We start from the raw sequence: 20572 nt of genomic DNA on the forward strand, positions 1-20572 counted from the left end.
GCAGGGCTGTGCAGCAACGACGAGGGAGAAATTGTAAAGAAAGTTCAATAAATAATTGTAAAACCCTATGCCGTCTCAGTCTTTGGCGCAGCCACTGTATCTGCTGCTAACAAGTAGCAAGCGGCCATAACAAATGGTGCAGAAGCCATAACAAGTGGCCATCTGTCGTAACAAGTGGTGTCAAGCGCATCCACACCACGACTTTGACTAGCACTGTACGAAGCAATGGAGAAACACCGAATAGGGTGAGTCCAGCAACTGCCTTCTCTCTGTGTAGCTAGACATGTTGAGGGTAACATTAAGGGATGTGAGAGTGTCACTTGAAAGGCCTAGCAGCCCTGTAGACTTATCGCAGTTTCATGGGAATGATAGTCACGTTAACTTAGTACCATCTAAATGTGTAGTGTGTGGATTAACAGGTCACGTCGCTCCTTGCGATAAATTTGTACCAAGCACTTGTGATGTGTGTGGCTTCTGTGGTCATGTAATGGGGCAATGTAGTAAGTCTAGATGGCTTGCCATTAGATGTGCTAGGAATTAACTTGCTTCTGGGTAATACAATTTTATTTTTGCGAGGTGAGGTATACCACACGGAAAATGCCAGAGACACATGCAACCAGGACAAGAAAGAGCAAGTTAAGACTCTGATTGAAGAAAATAAGTTGCAAAAGCAGCACATGCAGAGGATGGGGCAACAATTGTTGCAAAATACTCAGTCAGGCTTGGGAAGCGATAGTGTAGAATTTCTGGTGTGGCAGATTGTTCAGCGGCTAATTTGATACCTTCTTTCTCAGGTAAAACATCAGAGGATGTGAATGTTTTCATTGGCGACATATGTAGTACAGCTAGATCGTGTGGTTGGTCAGATGAAATGTGTTTGCAAATGGCGAGGTTTCGGTTAGTAGGTGACACAAAGACTTATGTGGCATACCACAAAGGGTTAAAGGATGCTACTATGTTCACATAGTTGGCTGAGGGATTATTACAAAGGTTTAGGAAACGAAACAGTGCCAAATTTTTTAGAGAAAAATTGGGGAGGATGTTGCAAAAAACGGGTGAAACGGTAGAAGAATTTTCAGACAGAACTAGGAGAATGAATGCACACATGTATGAGTTAACGCAAGATGCGAGTGCAAATTAAGTTATATTGAAAGAAGCATAGAATAGGGCTTTAGACACATTTTTGTGAGGGGTCTCGCTGGATTTTTCACGCCGGATATGGATGGAAAATCCTAGTGACTTAGCAGCAGCATTGCACATAGCGACACATTTGCAGGAAGTGGATAGCGCCACTAGAAGTCGCAATGACAAGAAAATTTTTTCGTCTTCCAAAGAGTGTTACCATTGTGGGAAGCAAGGTCATTTTAAGGGACAATGTCGGGAACCGCAGTGTTTCAATTGGCAGAAAATGGGGCATAAGGCACGGCAGTATAGAGCCAAGAAACGGATTAATGATACAGCAGATAAAAAACTGTTAAATGAAAAAGGGGGTGTTCCTGCCGTCAGGAAGGCATTCCCAGTAAAAAGAGGTACTCAGAGAGTGCACGAAGAAGCGGATTGTAGTTTGATGATTTCGATAAAAGATAAGTGGCGAAGAGTTTAAGTGGATACTGGAGCGCATGTATCAGTTGTCAGTGTGGACCTCGTAGGTGAGAAAGGATTGGAAGCTCCAAGATACAGGTTGCGCGCAGTAGGTGATAAAAAAATTAGATGCACTAGGGACAGCACAGCTCAAGTTTAAGATAGGGAACGTGTGGTTCCGGGAGCAAATGGAGGTGTTGTCAACTTTGGGACAGGGATTTTCAGTGATACTTGGGTTGGACTTTCTGATTAAACATCACGCCAAAATTGACCTTTCCCAACATACACTGGAACTCGAAGGGAACTTGTTCTCAATGGGTACAGCCGTGGCAAATGTTTCAGAGTTGCAAGGTGCACCGATAGCTAAGGTGATACAACTAAACTATGTACAAGTGCATTAAAGGTGATTTCATGTGACAAAGTACAAACAGGTACAGGGAAGTTGATCTGGGTACTGGTGGATGTCGATATGCCACAGTAGGGTTTATTTTTGGTAGAGCCACTAGCGAGTAATGAGGTTTTAGCCGAAAAGCATTGCTTTATTCATAGGAGTGTATCACGGGTAACGGACATAAATGGACAGCTTATGGTTCCCGTGAGTTTAGATAACTTCGGGCGGGATGATGTCGATCTGCCGAAGGGATTAGTAATGGCCACAGTAGAGTTAATGGATGAAGAGGACATCGATGGTTCGAGGCTAGACTATGACGTAAAGCAAACCATCAGCACATCTGCACTTCGTGACAAGGTAAATCATTTGAGAGGAAATGATCGTTCGGGTATGGAAGTTTATTACTAAAGTATAAAGCATTGTTTGAAGCACAGGGTACGTTATCTGCTACACCGGTAACACAGCATCGTATTCTGACAGGGAATCATGCTCCGGTGTATTGTAAGCCATACAGACTACTGAAACAATTACAACCAGTAGTAGAGCAATTAATAGAGCAACAATGGGAAGATGGGATAATCCTGCACAGTAATAGTCCTTGGTCTAGTAGTGTGGTCCTAGTTCCGAAGAAGACAGCGGACGGGTCGAAAAAATTTCGCTTTTGTTGCGAATACAGACATTTGAATGAACAGATAGTGGTGGACGTATATCCGATTTCGAATATCACAGAAATGTTAGTCAACCTAGGGCAGTGTAAATTTTTCTCCACTATGGATTTGCGAAGCGGTTATCACCAGATTGAAGTATGTCCGGAGGACAGGCCAAAAACAGCATTTACAACACATTGTGGTCACTTCGAGTATACAAGAATGCCGTTTGGACTAAAAAACGCTCCAGCAACATTTCAGAGGTTGTTGGATGGAGTCCTTCACGGGTTCAAAGCGAAAAAATGCATGGTGTTTCCGGATGACATTATAGTTTTTTCAAGAGATATAGAGCAGCATGTGGAACAGTTAGAGGAGGTGTTTAAAAGATTAGAGGCAGCATGGCTATCATTAAGTTTGGACAAATGCCATTTTGCGCAAGCACAAGTAAATTGTCTCAGTCATGTTATCAGTCAGGACGGGGTACGGACAGATCCTCATCTCACTTCTGCAGTACGAGATTTTCTGGTTCCGCAAACGGTTAAACAACTGCAATCTTATATTGGTCTTGCAAGCTATTATCAAAAATTTGTACAGGGGTTCACAGAAATAGCGAGGCCACTTACTAAGTTGCTAAGAAAAGGTGTTACCTTCCAGTGGACGTCAGAGTGCAAGAAAGCATTTCAAGAGTTGAAACGGATATTGACATCAGATCCAGTTTTGAAGTTTCCAGACTTTTTGAAGGAGTTTATACTACAATGTGACACATCTAATCACGCTCTTGGTGTTGTACTTGGGCAAGAAATTGATGGCAAAGAACATCTGATTGCGTTCGCGTCTCATCAACTTAACAAGGCGGAACAAAATTACTCCACGATGGAGAAGGAATTGTTAGCAGTAATATATGGGATTTCGTACTTTCGATGTTATCTGTACGGTAGAAGGTTTAAGGTTGTGATGGATCATTCAGCTCTGAAATGGTTATTAGGTCTTGAAAGACCCAATGAGTAGGCTAGTGAGATGGGCGCTGAAACTTAGTGAGTTCGATTATGAGGTAATACACAAGTCAGGTGTGAAACATTCCAATGCTAACGCATTTAGCAGGAAAGTGGCAGTATTGCAAGTAACATGGGTGACTGAAGATGAGTGGAAAAGGGTTCAGAAAGCAACCGCAGTTCCTAGTACAGGACAGGTTACTTTGCAGGTCGACAGGCCCATGCGTCATCGTACCAGCAGCGTTAAGATCTGAAGTTTTGCAACAGGTGCATGACCATTTTCTTTCAGGACATGGTGGGAGAAGAGCTACAGATAGGCAGATAGTGGAGAAGTTTTGGTGGAGGACACGACGTCAAGACGTGGACGAGTACGTCAGGAATTGTGTTCCATGTGCACAGTGTGCGGACGTGAGCCATCAAAAGATTCAGCTTCAAAGATTTCCAGAGGCAGACAGACCTTTCCAACAAATTGGAATCGATGTCCACTTAATAGGAGTGCAGCAGGGAATAAGTATGTGTTAACAGTGATTGACCACTTTTCTAGGTATTTAGTCATGGTCGCATTACCAGATCAGAAAGCAAGTACGGTGGCACAAGCTTTAGTTAATAATTGGTTACTCACGTATGGGATACCTCAGTCCTTAATTCGGATCAAGGTACTAATTTCACGTCGGATCTGATGAAGCAACTGTGTAAGTTACTGAAGGTAAAGAAACTACGGACTAGTCCATTCCATCCGCAAGCAAACGGGCGAACGAAGAGAGTGCATCGCATGATCACTAAGATGTTCAGTCACTATGTAAATAGTCAACACACCGACTGGGATGTGTACTTGCAATTCGTAACCAGTGCATATAATAGTAAGGTACATACATCAGACAGCATTGTCACCGTACAAAGTGGTGTATGGGTGGAAGATGCCATCACCTTTTGACATGCTTTGTCCAAGGCTGGGAGCAAAGGGTGAGCATGTAAGGCAATTTGCGGAAACCATTAAGGAAGTATGGCAGAGAGTCAGATGAGGTAACACGAAAGCGTTGGAATGACAAGAATGGATGGGTGGTACAACGAGGAAGTTGCCACAGTACAGAGTAGGCCAATGGGTGCTACTAGCTAATCCGTATGTTCCAAAAGGGAGAACCAAGAAGTTCACAAACAAGTTCCAGGGACCGTACCAGGTAGTGGAAATGATATCATCTGTCAATGTAAAATTACAATTGCCTACCAAGACAATGGTGGTTCACGTTAGTAGAGTTAAGCCGTTCCAGAGGGTAGTAGATCCAAGTATATGTACTTCTCCTTCCGGCAGAAAGCGAAAAGAAGCGTCAGAAGCATACAGTAAACTGGGTATCAAGTATAAGTTGCGTTCGAGGGATGTGTAGTTAGCAGTAATTATCATGTGTGTATTATTTTTGTGCACGGACAGGTGTGTGTGACGTTGATGTCACCAGAAAAATTCAGACGGAGTCTGAAGCAGGCAGAGGGAGAGTTTCCAGAGGGGGTAGAGCATGTAGTACCGATAATTGAAGCGAGTATGTCACTTTTTTATCATATGTCTAGGATTAAGGTAACAACGGATCTAGTTAAGATGTATATATAGATTAGATTTCCAATAACTAGTGTGGGGAGACAATATCACTGTTACACAGTGCATCCTTATCCGGTCAGTTGGGAGCGCATCGGTAAGGGTGTACAGTTCAGGGCACAGCAGGTTTTATTAATTTCTAATGAGGGGGATACTCATGCTACTATGTCGAGTTTAGAGTTGAGTAGATGTCTAACGGAGTCAGTTTCTCATTTGTCCATCACAGATTGTTTTCACAGGCCAGGGGTCATGTGAGATCCAGTTATTTAGGGTAGAAGCAGAAGCTTCGGAGTGTCGGAGAATAATAGTGAATCCTACGCCACATTTTCAGCAAGTTGGGAGGCATTGGTTGTATTCTGTATTTGCTACGGACAGGATATCAGCCAAGTGTTATGACAGTGGGAAATGGAAAGCAACCACAGAGATGGAATTATGGGACAGTGGTTTGCTAATCAATGGGACAAATTGTGAAATAGTAGGGGATCATTTCAACTTACCAGCGACAGTCACGGGAGTCACCAAGGTTTCAGATACTCATCTGACGTTGTACTGGCCAGATGCGTCATTCAGTATCACTCCAGGAGAAAATTTGACGTATATTAACAACACCTTGGATGCTACACTATTGCGAATGATAGATAAACTAGTAGATTCGGAGAAAGGTCAAATTTCAATGCAGCAATTATTAAGACATGTGGAGGAGTACGATACCAGGCGGAAACGTAGCATAGTGACCATTGGTATTTCAACCAGTACTATTACCGTGTTGATTGTATTTATCAGTGTGGTATATGTCTTATTAAAACGGAGGATTCAGCATGTTAATGCAAGACTGCTCCATAAGATTCCTGTAGAATGGATTACCAGTAGCGCATGAGTCAGGGCAAAATGGATGTATATAGGGAAGAAGTAGAATATAGAATAGACCTAGAGTTAATGTATAGGGTAAATTCAGGGACGAATTTAACTTTTAGGAGGAGGCAGTGTTGCGGCCATATGTAGTAAGCGTTGCTTCACGCAGTGGAGAGTGGCAAAACAGAGGCAGCCAGCGATCGCGGCATAGTGAAGTAAGCGCGGCACAGATAGCCTTGCTGACAGTTGCAGTCTACCAACAAGCTGACGCAAGGACGCACGCAGACCGAGCGCCAAGCAAAGCCCGGAGAGTGTTGAATAAGGGGAAGTGAGGCTAGCATGCTAAGTTACGCTGCAATTTACTGCGGAAGTAATAACAAAAAGCTACAACTGAGGGTAAAAAACGTCCTCCTGCCAGATATAAATAGTGGAGCACAGGCAGCAACAGACAGAAGCCATTAGGAAGCAGTTCGGATCTGAGGACGGACATGGTCCGTGTCTGAATGTTAAATCTTCGTAGGTGAAAATTCCGGAAGTCTGTTCCACCTCGCAGGAGTCATGCGTTCGCTGCCAGATGTCAACTTCAGCTTTGGGGATCGGCCCGAGTTCGGTCGGCACCATGACTGACTAACTACAGTGAGAACTTCCAGCAGGATTGGCTGCAGCGCGGTCTTGGTCGCAGGTGCTGCCGGGGACTGATGCCCGGACTCCACGGCAACCCGGCCCCACGGCGCGTGGTCCGTCCATGACGGGACCTCTCGAACATTGCGATTGACGGCTTCCCAGCTGCCGGTGCAGCAGGCGTCAGCAGCTGACCTCATGGCGAGGAGTTCATCTCAACCACAGGGCATCCTGATTTCAGTGGAGCGCTGGTGGCCTGAGGGCACGCGTTGTTGGAGAATCTGCACAGCAGCAGCTAGGCAGAGGGATCCGCAGGCCTGGGCAGCGATGACGAGGGAGAAATTGTAAAGAAAGTTCAATAAATAATTGTAAAACTCCACGCTGTCTCAGTCTTTGGTGCAGCCACTGTGTCTGCTGCTAACAAGTAGCAAACGGCCGTAAGAAATGGTGCAGAAGCCATAACAAGTGGCCAATGGCCATAACAGTTAATATGAACCGCTTGCCCATTTCAATTTGTTGTTTGATCTCCTAGACTGGCCTAAACCTGGTAACTTCCAACCCTAGGCGTGCCCCTTGTATGCCATACACTGAAATATATTCTCTTTATTGTACCTATTTCCTGTTCTGTCATTTAATGGCAGCTCTGGATGCCCACTCTCAAGTCCTGACCACTCGACCTCCTGCACACTGTTGTCACAAGGCATATGTAACAACCTCCCCCGCCCCCACCCCCACCCCCTTGCCTGCCTATATACAGTACAATAACTTCCTTTCTCCTCTTAAAATTAAGTTTCATTGGTGCAGTATGAAAATAAATAAACTACAAAGTTGAATTTGTTGTTGTAATCTAACATTTGCGTAACTGAAAATTAATTTAGTGGAGGGGGAAAAGGAAATAGTTTTAACTGAATTTTTACAGAAAATCAGAAGAATGTTTGCTTGTTAATGTTATCATCTTCTGTCAAGTATCGACAGAGTTGATGAATGTCGAAGAAATGACTTCACTCTCCTCCAACACGTTCGCAATTCCAAATCTGTTGTGGCATACAACATAAATAAAAGTGCCGCATAAAACTGTCAGCCGTGTATATTATAAAAAGATATATAATTAAATATACTTAAAAACAAAGATGATGTGACTTACCATACGAAAGCGCTGGCAGGTCGATAGAAACACAAACAGACAGATACATACACACAAAATTCAAGCTTTCGCAACAAACTGTTGCCTCATCAGGAAAGAGGGAAGGAGAGGGAAAGACGAAAGGAAGTGGGTTTTAAGGGAGAGGGTAAGGAGTCATTCCAATCCCGGGAGCGGAAAGACTTACCTTAGGGGGAAAAAAGGACGGGTATACACTCGCACACACACACATATCCATACAGACACATAATTTTATATATATTATAATTTTAAAGGAAAGAAATGGAAGAAATTTATTGGCAATTGTCCTTTTGCTTGCAATGAAGAGAGAATGTTGGTACAATTGCATTATTATGAAATGTTATGCATGTACAAAATTGTGCTATTGTTCATTCACTTAACCTTGCGTCATTTCTTTTTCTGTGTCTTATCACTATACGGGGTGGTCCACCGATAGTGACCAGGCCAAATATCTCACGAAATAAGCATCAAACGAAAAAACTACAAAGAACGAAACTTGTCTAGCTTGAAGGGGGAAACCAGATGGCGCTAAGGTTGGCCAGCTAGATGGCACTGCCATAGGTCAAACGGATATCAACTACATTTTTTAATACAGGAACCCCCATTTTTATTACATATTCGTGTAGTACGTAAAGAAATATGAATGTTTTAGTTGGACCACTTTTTTCACTTTGTGATAGATGGCGCTGTAATAGTCACAAACGTATAAGTACTTGGTATCATGTAACATTACGCCAGTGCGAATGGTATTTGCTTCGTGATACATTACCCGTGCTAAAATGGACCGTTTACCAATTGCGGAATAGGTCAATATTGTGTTGATGTATGGCTATTGTGATCAAAATGCCCAACGGGCGTGTGCTATGTATGCTGCCCGGTATCCTGGATGATCGAAGTGTCCGGACCGTTCGCCGGATAGTTATGTTATTTGAGGAAACAGGAAGTGTTCAGCCACATGTGAAATGTCAACCATGACCTGCAACAAATGATGATACCCAAGTAGGTGTTTTAGCTGCTGTTGAGGCTAATCCGCTCATCAGTAGCAGACAAACCGCGCGAGAATCAGGAATCTCAAAAATGTCGGTGTTGAGAATAATACAACAGCATTGATTACACCCATACCATATTTCTATGCACCAGGAATTGCATGGTGATGACTTTGAATGTCATGTACAGTTCTGCCACTGGGCACAAGAGAAATTACGGGATGATGACAGATTTTTTGCACGCGTTCTATTTAGTGACGAAGCATCATTCACCAACAGCGGTAATGTAAACCGGCATAATATGCACTATTGGGCAATGGAAAATCCACGATGGCTGCAACAAGTGGAACATCAGCGACCTTCGCGGGTTAATGTATGGTGCGGCATTATGGGAGGAAGGAGAATTGGCCCCCATTTTATCAATGGCAATCGAAATGGTGCGATGTATGCTGATTTCCTACATAATGTTCTACCGATGTTACTACAAGGTGTTTCACTGCATGACAGAATGGCAATGTACTTCCAACATGATGGATGTCCGGCACATAGCTCGCGTGCGGTTGAAGCGGTATTGAATAGCATATTTCATGACAGGTTGATTGGTCATCGAAGCACCATACCATGGCCCGCACGTTCACCGGATCTGATGTCCTCAGATTTCTTTCTGTGGGGAAAGTTGAAGGATATTTGCGATCATGATGCACTGACAACACGCGTCAGTGCATTGTCAATGCATGTGTGGACATTACGGAAGGCGAACTGCTCGCTGTTGAGACGAATGTCATTACACACATTGCCAAATGCATTGAGGTTGACGGACATCATTTTGAGCATTTATTGCATTAATGTGGTATTTACAGGTAATCACACTGTAACAGCATGCGTTCTCAGAAATGATAAGTTCACAAAGGTACATGTATCACATTGGGACAACTGAAATAAAATGTTCAAACGTACCCACGTGCTGAATTTTAATTTAAAAAACCTACCCGTTACCAATTGTTTGTCTAAAATTGTGAGCCATACGTTTGTGACTATTACAGCGCCGTCTATCACAAAGCGAAAAAAGTGGTCCAACTAAAACATTCATGAAACTTCCTGGCAGGTTAAAACTGTGTGCCCGACCGAGACTCGAACTCGGTCCCGAGTTCGAGTCTCGGGCAGGCACACAGTTTTAATCTGCCAGGAAGTTTCGTATCAGCGCACACTCCGCTGCAGAGTGAAAATCTCATTCTTATAACATTCATACTTCTTTACGTGCTACATGAATATGTAATAAAAAATGGGAGTTCCTATTTTTAAAAAATGCAGTTGATATCCGTTTGACATGGCAGCGCCATCTAGCGGGCCAACCATAGCACGATCTGGTTTCCGCCTTCAAGCTAGACAAGTTTCGTTCTTTGTAGTTTTTTCGTTTGATGCTTATTTCATGAGATATTTGGCCCGGTCATGATCAATGGACCACCCTGTATATATAATATTTCTCGTCTTCTGAAAGCTTCTCCTTCTGTTAATTTTATGAAAATATTACCGTGGACTTCTTTTCCTGCATTTCGATTGTAGATGCGGGCAACCGACTCCAGGAAACAACAGTGACTCCCAAGATGATGCAAAATATGACAGAATTTTTCATGACTTGGTTCTATTTTACTTTAATAAAAGTGATTAACACTGTTATTAAGTCTTCTCTTATTCGGAAACACATATGATACAAAAAACTCATAGCCCGTCATACTCTGAGCAGTACAGCATAACCAAACTTCTGCATACCGGACGGCCTGACAGAGACTGTCTAAAAAACAAAACCATATACAAATAACTGAATGAAAGTTCCTTCATTTGTCTGTGCCCCACCGCACATTCACAATTAACGTCTTTGCCAATGATTACATTCAGTCGGTGTTTCATTTTTGTTTTGTTCTTACATAAATATTAACTTAGCGGCATCCTGGGGGTCTTCTTTCATCATGTACTTATACAATTGCCCCCACACTGTACGTTGACATGGTATGGAGACATACAGTGGGCCCCCCCTTTTTTTTTTTCTTTTTTTTTTCTGATAGGGGTCGATGCTCTTTATTGTTGGCTTCTTTTTTTTTATTTAATGGAATGGATGTGTCAGCTTACCCTATTAAAATAATATATACGTAATATGTGAGTCCATTACATATTTAAATTTAGCCCATTAACAATAATGTCCAGTTTGCTCCAGTCTCACTCCTGGGTTTTGTGATGGCACACTGGCTGATTTGGGGCAAGAACTAATTGCCAACAGTCAACATCTAATGTTTTTCGGACGACAAGAGACAGTGTGGTATTGGGTTGCAAGGCGCACACACGTCTCTCGATTCAGTTGACTTGCACTTTGTGTGTAGCTGATCCTCTTCTCTGGGTAATCAGCTACATCAATCTTCCAAAATCTTCTTCTCCGAAGACTATAGCTGGTTAAAGGAATTTATTTAAATGCTTCTCTATTCTTGAAATAATTTTGGTACTCGTAAAATACATTTCAGTTCAATCACTATATATTTTCAACTTTCATAGACAATAACTACTGCAAGCTAACTTATTACTTAAACATTAGACTCATTTACACATATTCAAATAGCATACATGTGTCTTGCTTCATTCATAGCCAAGACTTGAAGTAATTCAAAAGTCTCTAGTCTCAAACGAGTCCAATACACGAATGAACATAGAAATCTATATTCAGTTGTTCATTAGTCTTTTTACAATCAACAGAGATACTAAAGAGCACAGAATACTACATAAAGTTTCCTTGTTCTTCTCGACACGAACACGGAGACTCTGTGGACCATACAGCAAATACTTGTCTGCCGCCGGTACCATCTTTTTCTTGTAACTATTTTTTTTCAACTGCACATACAAATAGGTGATGCGCAATTGGGCGTGTTCTTTTCTCCCACTCACCTCTGGTGTTTGAAATGGTGGAAGGCTGAGTGGTTCTAGAATTTACTCTGAAATTCTTGAAGCTCTACATATTCTCCCCCCCCCCCCCCCCCCCCCCCACCCCTAAATCGAACACATGATATTTTATACAATCATTATGTAAATTTATATCACATACAATTCTAGCAGTATACGCTCCGCTCCAACATAGATATTTGTACTCATTTAGAATAAACTCTAGCTAATCTTTCATATATTCTACTCTCACTCTATTTTGACATCAACTCTGTAGATTCCATCATGATCTGGTAAGTTTTTGTAATATTTAGGATTTGTTAGGACTCTGTCTCAATTTCCAATCACAAACTCCAGGTGTTCATGGCATTTGAGTACTTTATTCTAATTCTTTATATTGCTTTTTTATTAGGCAATGATCTTATTATTTATAAACTTTTTGTAGTCTGGAGGAACTGTGGGCAAAATAAAAGTGTTCCTATTGACACTCATAAAACATAATAGTGCTAGTGAAGTATATAATTCAAACTTAAACAGAATAATTTCTACAAAATTTTGTGACTTTTGTCACAATACTGCCCTTTCCCCTCGAGGTCAGTGCCTATACCTCACATATGGGGGTTGATCCTGTGAGTACCCTATCTCCTTCCATTTTGGTAGGTATGCCCCATTTTTAATTCCTATTTTCCTATGGTACAGGTCATTCCCCTTCTTGGTACCCCTGTCCGCACAGTATAGGTCAGGCTTTCTTAGGTCTGCCTATCTGCCCTTTTCATCCAATAAATGCTGGGCGTGCCCCCACCCCCCCCTTCCCCCCCTCTTATCCTTCTTGAGTAGGCCTAATGGTTCATTGCCCTAGTATACACCTTTGTGTACACTATAATTAAATATTACCTGGTAAAATTAAAGTCTACTTCACACTTCTTGCTCGCTTTTTCATACTTCTCTTTTATACCCTAGAGTACTCCATTACTCATCCATTTCTACGTTTCCAGTATCTACTTCATGCCTAATACATTATTCAATATATAATATGCTTACTTAGGTTATAAGAGTCCCACTATCCTACAAGTCACCAGAATATTTGTTAGACTGACCTCTCTGGCTTATGTTCTCTTTCCTTATTCACGCTTCCTACTTAGGTAGCTTCCTACTTAGGTATACTCGATATAAAATTATCATAGTTTTTATATCCTTATGTACCTATGTGATATAGAATTGTCATTCTTCTTATACATATATTTCCTATATATCCGTATTAATAAATAGCTACATGATAGTTTTTCCAAATAACTAGGCGATGTATTTCCTATATATACATAATAAATATCTACATGATAGTTTTTCCAAGTAACTAGGCGATGTAGAACCATCACAGTAATCAACCATAAGTGCATATTTTTCTATGTGCACATTCTTTCCCCCTACGACACTTGACGGTTCTCACATCCTTTTAATGTGTTTTTTCATTGTTTGCATCTTCATGTTATGGTGTGTGTATGTGGAAGTGTGTTTGTGTAGCCTGTTTCTTTGGCCTACTTATAAGAAATAAGCTGAAAGTTATTGGAAACCACGGAAAATAAGAAGGACTTCAGTGATAGATGTATATGCATATGGAAAGAGGAAAAGATGAACTGGTACTCAGATGAGAAGTAAGAAAGGAAAAAGTAGAAATGGTTGCTAAGATCGAAGAAGAGAAAGAAGATAGCCCCAAAGACAGGAAACCCTTCCCACCCCCCTTCACCAGGATCCCTACTTCGCCGGTACTTGAGTGAGAAGCCGGAGGAGGTATGATGTTAAACGTCTCCTACGGAACGGACATTCTCACTTTCACCTTTGAAGTCCTTGAAGAAAAATCTTAGCAACCCAGAAAAATCTTAGCAACCACAATGGAACGGCAAATGGTGAAGAAACGGTCACACTTGTGTGCGAGGTTTGTCTGATAAGGTGTGGTGTGTGTTTAGTGTTAGTCATGCTTGTACTTACACTACCCACCCCTTCCAAAACTAATATAAATCCTTCCATCCACTTCATCTCTCTTAAAAAGTATAAAATATTCTATAACTGTAAAAAATTATACACGATAACATAGTCGTTTAGTCATTCAGTTTATACTATACTTTTATACACACGCAAAATTCTCTATTCAATTTGTGTCATCTCGACATCACTCGGTTTAAATAGTACCATAATATTATACTTCCCACTAATATAATATTCTATTCATTTCACTTCATGTCTAGAGATGATTCTCTTAAATTGGCCTCAATCTTGTAGTCATATGTGGTTTCCGAATTACTAACTTTATAGGATAATTCAAGAATAGATTACAGAATAATTTAAGATTTGAAGGGAATTCAGTGCAGGAAAAATAGTACAGAAGAAACACAAAAAACAACTAGGGATCCGACGGTTGTAACTCTGCCCATTAACACAGAATGTTAATGTCCCTGGGAGACAGATCTGACTCTGCCCGGATCCCATGGATCTGACATTAACCTCACTCGATTACTTACAGACCAACACTTCTCATTAAATTTTGTGTGAAAGCCTCCCCACAACAAAACAATTACCACTTTACTAGGTAACACAACATTAGGTAAAGTTATTCTATTTTCTACTTAGTCATGGACAAGTTTTAATTCTTTTCACAACTCGTCCTGAACCTTGCTAACACCGTTAAGTTCGGAAAAAGCAACCGTCGAAATGTTTTCGGAAATTATACTCTTGGTAACTTCTCGATCTTTAATTAGTTCAAATGTTTCCAACAAACTACTTACATTTACACGGTCAAAGTTGGCTTTTTTTCCCTTTAAAATTTTGTCCTATATTATCTGCTCGCGAACTTACAACGCATGTAGTAACACCTGGGATTTTTGATTGAATAATCAACAATACTTCCTTAGGTCGATCTGTGCTCTCTTTGAAAGTATTCATTTCCTGTCTTATGAAATTAAATTTAACATTACATACATTTTAACAAAATTTTAATTTTTCACTAAATCCAGATTTATCTTCAATGCCAAATTCTAATTTTTTAGTAAAATCTTGAAGTTGCTCAACCATGTCTCTGGTTAAATTCAGTAAATAGTTGATTAACGTGAGTATTCAAAGAACTACTGAGTTCACTCTTTAAATCTAACCTCAGATTCTCGACTTTATTATTAAGACTGTCAAATTCAGTCTTTAATAAAACTATATTTGCTGCTTGACTGTTCAACGTTTCACTCTGAGCATTTAAACTAGAATGTACTAAACCTATTTCTCTCCTTAGAGCTTCATTCTGAGCATTTGAATCTGTTCTTTGATCATCTAACTTAGCATTTAGTTCTTGTCCCTGTGCATCTAATTTTTCAAAGTCCAAATTTGTGCATTTGCAGCTGCACTTTGTGCTTCTAGCTTTTCACTTAAAGTGATGCTTATTAACTTTACTAACTCCGTCCAGTCTGGCACTCCCCTCTCGACTTCCCCAGCCATGGCTGGCTCTGAAGTTGTTCCACATTGATGTTCCTGATCCATAGTCTTACCTTTAGACCTAGTGATCATTAAAAAAAATTCCCTTCTGAGTATAATAACTATACTAACAGTTTATCATTCAACAGTTCCTTCGACTTTACCAAACAATTATTGTTTTTCACTCACCCAGCGTAGAGTTCTAGCTGTGTTGGTGAGTGAATGTGTAATCAGCGCCGGTGTACAGCACTGGCGCTGGCAGCGTCAAATGTTGGTTTCAAGCGTCGTTGTCGGCGAGCGGACGTGGAGTCAGCACTGGTGAGCAGCAGCTGGTGCAGTTGGCGTCGGAGGCTGGTTACTATGTTGGCGCGATTTGTGTGTGTAAAAACTGCTTATTCTCCACTCCCAATCTTCTTAGTTGAAAAGTTGAGGTCTTCTCTCTGGTTTTTTGCTGCTATTACTTTCTCACGTCTTTTACTGTGTCGCACTGCAACTTTCTTCCATTGGTTTATTGGACTCAATACATTCCTGGGAACAGTTCTCGTATCATGTTAGGCCTGGTTGCTATGGCAACAACTCATAATATCTTCTTCCTGTTTCTGTCTTAAAATTCCAGTTTTCTTCAGGTCCTTTCACTTGGGTCGCCACGTTCTAACGCGACAGAAATACTATCTTCTTATTTCTGTAATCTATTGATCACATATATGAACTTTAGTGCCAACATACTCATTGATTAATGATGTACTAGAAATGCTATGCAGAACAAAATTCTCTTCTTAGACCCATAAATAACTTCAGTGTCTCACTCATATCTTGAGCTTCAGAAATAATTAAGTACATTGAGACAGTTTAAAAACCACATGAAAATGTGAACGTGTGTCTTGACTTCTCCGAGTCCAAGACATGAAGTAAGTTAAAAGTCTCTAGTCTCAAACGAGTCCAATACATGAATGAACATAGAAATCTATATTAAGTTGTTCATTAGTCTTTTTACAATCAACAGAGACACTAAAGAGCACAGAATACTACATAAAGTTTCCTTGTTCTTCTTCTAGAATTTACTCTGAAATTCTTGAAGCACTACAAACATGCTATATGCTACCGTTGCATTTGCATGCACTCGTTTTCGTGGTTTTGATGTCACATTGAGTGTCACACTTTCACCTGAGTGCCATGTATCGAAGAATTGCTGTGGTGTTTGTATTCATTCTGGGTGCAGTGAGTGTGTGCTTATTGTTCAATATCCGACGCTGTGGCATAAGATCCCCATTTTTATGGCCCGGGCATCATTACTACCTGTCGTACTCGCATTTTCAGTGGAGAGAACCCTGACCAACAGTATCTCTCGATGAGGTGAGTACCTGCCATGTATCAAGCGTTGTGAGCCACGATATTCATAAGTTATTTCGTTGCACATGCATGTTCATGTCACCACAGTTGACCATGCACTTGTTGAAAGACACATATAGCCGTCCAAAACACTGTATAAATTGCTTGTCTTTGAAGTTCATTTCTTCACGTAGAGTTTCGTTTCCAATGAAAATTCATACAAGTATTGAGTTACATCATTATACATAACATGATAACTTATACCTATGGCTGACATTCCATCCATTGGTTATATTATGAACATAAATTTCTTAATTTTCAAAATGTCATAAAAATTTTCATTAACTGGGTTCTGTTACTACAGTTTGTTTGTTAGCTTCAACTTATCTTCACTCACATTACATATACAAATTAATTATATATCACATTTTTATGACATAATACAAACATATGATACATTTTTGCTTCATTTTACTGATAGGCTTTTATCACTTATGAGAGCTGAACTCTTTCTTAGTTAGAGGAGGGAGAAAAACATTGGAAATAGGAGTAAAACATTGTGCATTGCTGGTCTAACTACGCTTAGCGCCGCCTCGTTTATTTGGATGGGAAGAAAGGAAATACTCATCTACTGGGTCAAGGATTTATGTGGAAATGTTACTCATACAATCATGGACTAGTTGCCAACAGTAATGTTTTGAAAAAAAAAAGTATTAAGTTACTTATCCTCCTCAGTCCGGGGGTCCACATGCGTGGACTTCGCGGTTTTATTTCGTAAAGCTTACGAACAGTTTCTATCGACTAAATACCTCTAGTACACGTTTGTGGAAGCTTCATAGTTTCAATTCATGCTACCAGATTGCATCACAATCTGCTTGCAGTGCCCTGTGTGATGTTTTGAAGATACAGGTCGGCGAAATGGCTACACACGGCACACACTCTGAAGGTAATTCAAAATAATACCTTATTCTATACGCTAACTTTACTTTATTTTTTGTTTTACATATGTAAAAATAGTCACAAATGTGATTGATATATGTTTTATTCCAAATTATCTCTTATTTTGAATACAGTGGACATCGAAAGTCGAATTATACGTATGTGTACTTCAGGTCTCAAACTCAAAGTTTTCCTGCTTACCTTATTCACTGTGAAGTTTTAGTTGTTATGGTATTATGTGAAGAAATCCTCATAATTATCCAATTGTTATGGCAAAATGTTATATAATGTTTATGATCTCGATTATTTAAACATCAAAAATTAACTTATGGCATTATTTTCAGTAATCAACGATGAAGACGTACTTTGGATGTTGGAGGAGAGTAACTTCAGTTCACTTTCAGACGATGAGAGTCAAAAATTGTCGGATGAGGAGGCTGTCCCTGAATCTGCAGTCACTACTGAATAAGCAGACATCGAAATAGAAGACCCTACACCTGGTTTGTCGCAGGACAGTGGAAATAAATGTACATCAAAATGGAAGTGCTGAAAAATGGAAAACAAGGAACCGGGTGAAGATGATTTTGAAGATATGACAGATGGTGTGTTAAGGGATCCTGCTGAATACTTCTTCGAATATTATGATAAGAATTTTTGGAATGTTGTTGCAGAACTGACAAATCTATATCATGTGCAAAGTAATAGTAAGAATTTGAAAGCAAATATGAACGAAATTCTTTCCTTTGTTGGGATCGAAATTCTAATGGGTACGCTCAAGCTACCACAAGCCAAGATGTACTGGAGTAGGCTATTTGATCTGCCTCTCATCAGTGATACTCTGACTCGGGACAGATACTTCAAGTTACGCAATCATTTACATTTTGTGAATAATTTACATGACCAAGATAGGAGTGACAAACTTTGGAAAGTGAGGCCTGTGATTAATGTTTTCAGGAATAAGTGTCTCGCTTTGCCACGGTCTAAGCACCTATCAATTGAAGAGCAGATGATTCCATTCTCTGGCAGATGTGCAATGAAAACTTATGTGCCATCAAAACCCAATCCTCTTGGGTTAAAAAACTTTATTTTGGCATCTTCAGACGGTTTAGTTCTTGACTTCATAATATATACTGGCAAAGGAACAGTGCCCGACACTGAATTAAAAGAAATAGGTTTAGGTGCAAGTGTAATTAAGCTGTTGACTGAGACAGTTCCAAACAATGGGCAGCATGTGATATATAGTGACAGATTTTTTACAGGCATTAAGTCAATTGAGTTTTTCTTAAGCAACAACATACATCAAACAGGTAGTGTAATGAAAAACAGAATTTTTGATGTGGCTTCAAAATTCAAAACTGATTGTGATCTAAACAGAGGTGAATGGGATGAATATGTGAGGGAAGACAAAAAGCTGTGTGCACTTAAATGGAAAGATAACAAGGCTGTCATTTTGGTATCGTCTTTTGTTGGGAGTGAGCCACAAGTTACTTGTAAGCGATGGTCAAAGGTGCAGAACAGAAGTATTGATGTACCACAACTAACTATTGTGAAGAGTTACAATTTTAACATGGGTGGTATTGACTTATGTGATAGATTCATGGCCTACTACAGGTCAAATACCAGAACAAGAAAATGGACAATCAGACTATTTAACCATTTTATTGATTTAGCTATTATTAATTGCTGGATTATGTACAAAAGAACCTGTGCAAAAGAATTAGTACCAAAGTGTAACAGACTGTCCCTAATAAACTTCAGACTGAATGTGGCCAATGTATTGATAAAGGGTTCTCATGTCAGAGGGTCGTCACAACTCTCCAAAGAAATAATCTTTGATGAACAGGAGATCACTGACAGCTCAGGAGAAGATGAAGACAATAAACCCAAAAGAAGAAAAGTTGTTTCCATGCCAAGGAAGCCAACTCGATATGACCGGATTGATCATCTTCCCCAATACGTAGAGGCAAAGAATGCTTCTAAATGTCATTTTGAAGATTGCAAATCCCACACAAGAACCTTGTGGAAGAAGTGCAATGTTTATTCATGTGTGACTAAAAACAATTGTTTTGTAAAATTCCATCAACAAAAACTTTAATCTGTTTTTCAATGTATTATTTATTTACCAGTTAAGACCTGAAGTCCACATATGTGTACCTAAAATATTTTGGACTGTACAAATAATGTAATCCTGAATGTAATTATGTGTAGGACTAATACAAATAACACTGAAAACAATTTTCCTCACTTATTTTATCTTCGGGACTCAAGAGATAATATTAGATGTATATGATCATGCAAACAATTTTTCTTTTTTGAAAATGCAATACGTTTTCTGTAAATATCATTATTCAAGGGTGCTAAAAAATAAATACTATAATGTTGTTCCTGTAGCTGAAAAAATTGTTGCATTTTACACTATTTCATGTGAAATGTTGTAAAACAATTAATTTTTGCTACAGAGCATGGAACAATTCCACATTTTACAGTCAAATCCCCTGAAGGCAATGCTTGTATCTTCCCTTTTGATCCACACTCTGGTCAGTGACCAAAACTGTCATACTGTAGTACATCATTCACTGGGACATTTGTGTAATAACTCACCTTCAAGACCTTCTCTTTCCTTTTGTAAGGCATTTTCGTTGTACAAAAAAGCCATGTTGCTTGCAAGCACCATTACCATTCCAAAGATGATACTTGCAACATGTCGCAGAAAATAGTTCACAATTTTAATGCCGCTCAAGAGCGACATTGCCAGATAAAGAGTTAATGGTGTATCACACTCAATAGTGTTATTCCCTACAACACAAGAAGAAGTCTACAAAGCAGTCAGCAAACTGAGAAACAAAAACTCAGCTGGTCTGGATGAAGTCCCCATTTTCATAATAAAGGACTGTATCAAGAGCCTACTTCCACCTTTAGTTGATATTATAAATCAATCTTTCAAGCAGGGCTCCTTTCCAGACTATTTAAAATATGCTAAATTACTACCTCTCTTCAAAAAAGGTGATGCAGGAGAAATTGAAAATTATAGGCCAATTTCTCTACTCTTATGCTTTGCAAAAATATTAGAAACTATTATGAAAGATAGGCTAATGAATTATTTAAATAA

The 20572-nt window shown here is 39.9% G+C and overlaps 1 protein-coding gene across 1 annotated transcript; it reads left to right on the top strand.

Annotated features, from left to right (window-relative positions):
- Positions 1 to 18016: 18016 nt before the first annotated feature.
- On the top strand, positions 18017 to 19558 carry LOC124594982 (piggyBac transposable element-derived protein 3-like). Its single transcript, XM_047133517.1, has one exon. The coding sequence runs from the start codon at positions 18017 to 18019 to the stop codon at positions 19556 to 19558; it is 1542 nt and encodes a 513-aa protein (XP_046989473.1).
- Positions 19559 to 20572: the final 1014 nt, after the last annotated feature.

Source organism: Schistocerca americana, chromosome 1, assembly GCF_021461395.2.
Source record: "Schistocerca americana isolate TAMUIC-IGC-003095 chromosome 1, iqSchAmer2.1, whole genome shotgun sequence".
Lineage (NCBI taxonomy): Eukaryota > Metazoa > Arthropoda > Insecta > Orthoptera > Acrididae > Schistocerca > Schistocerca americana.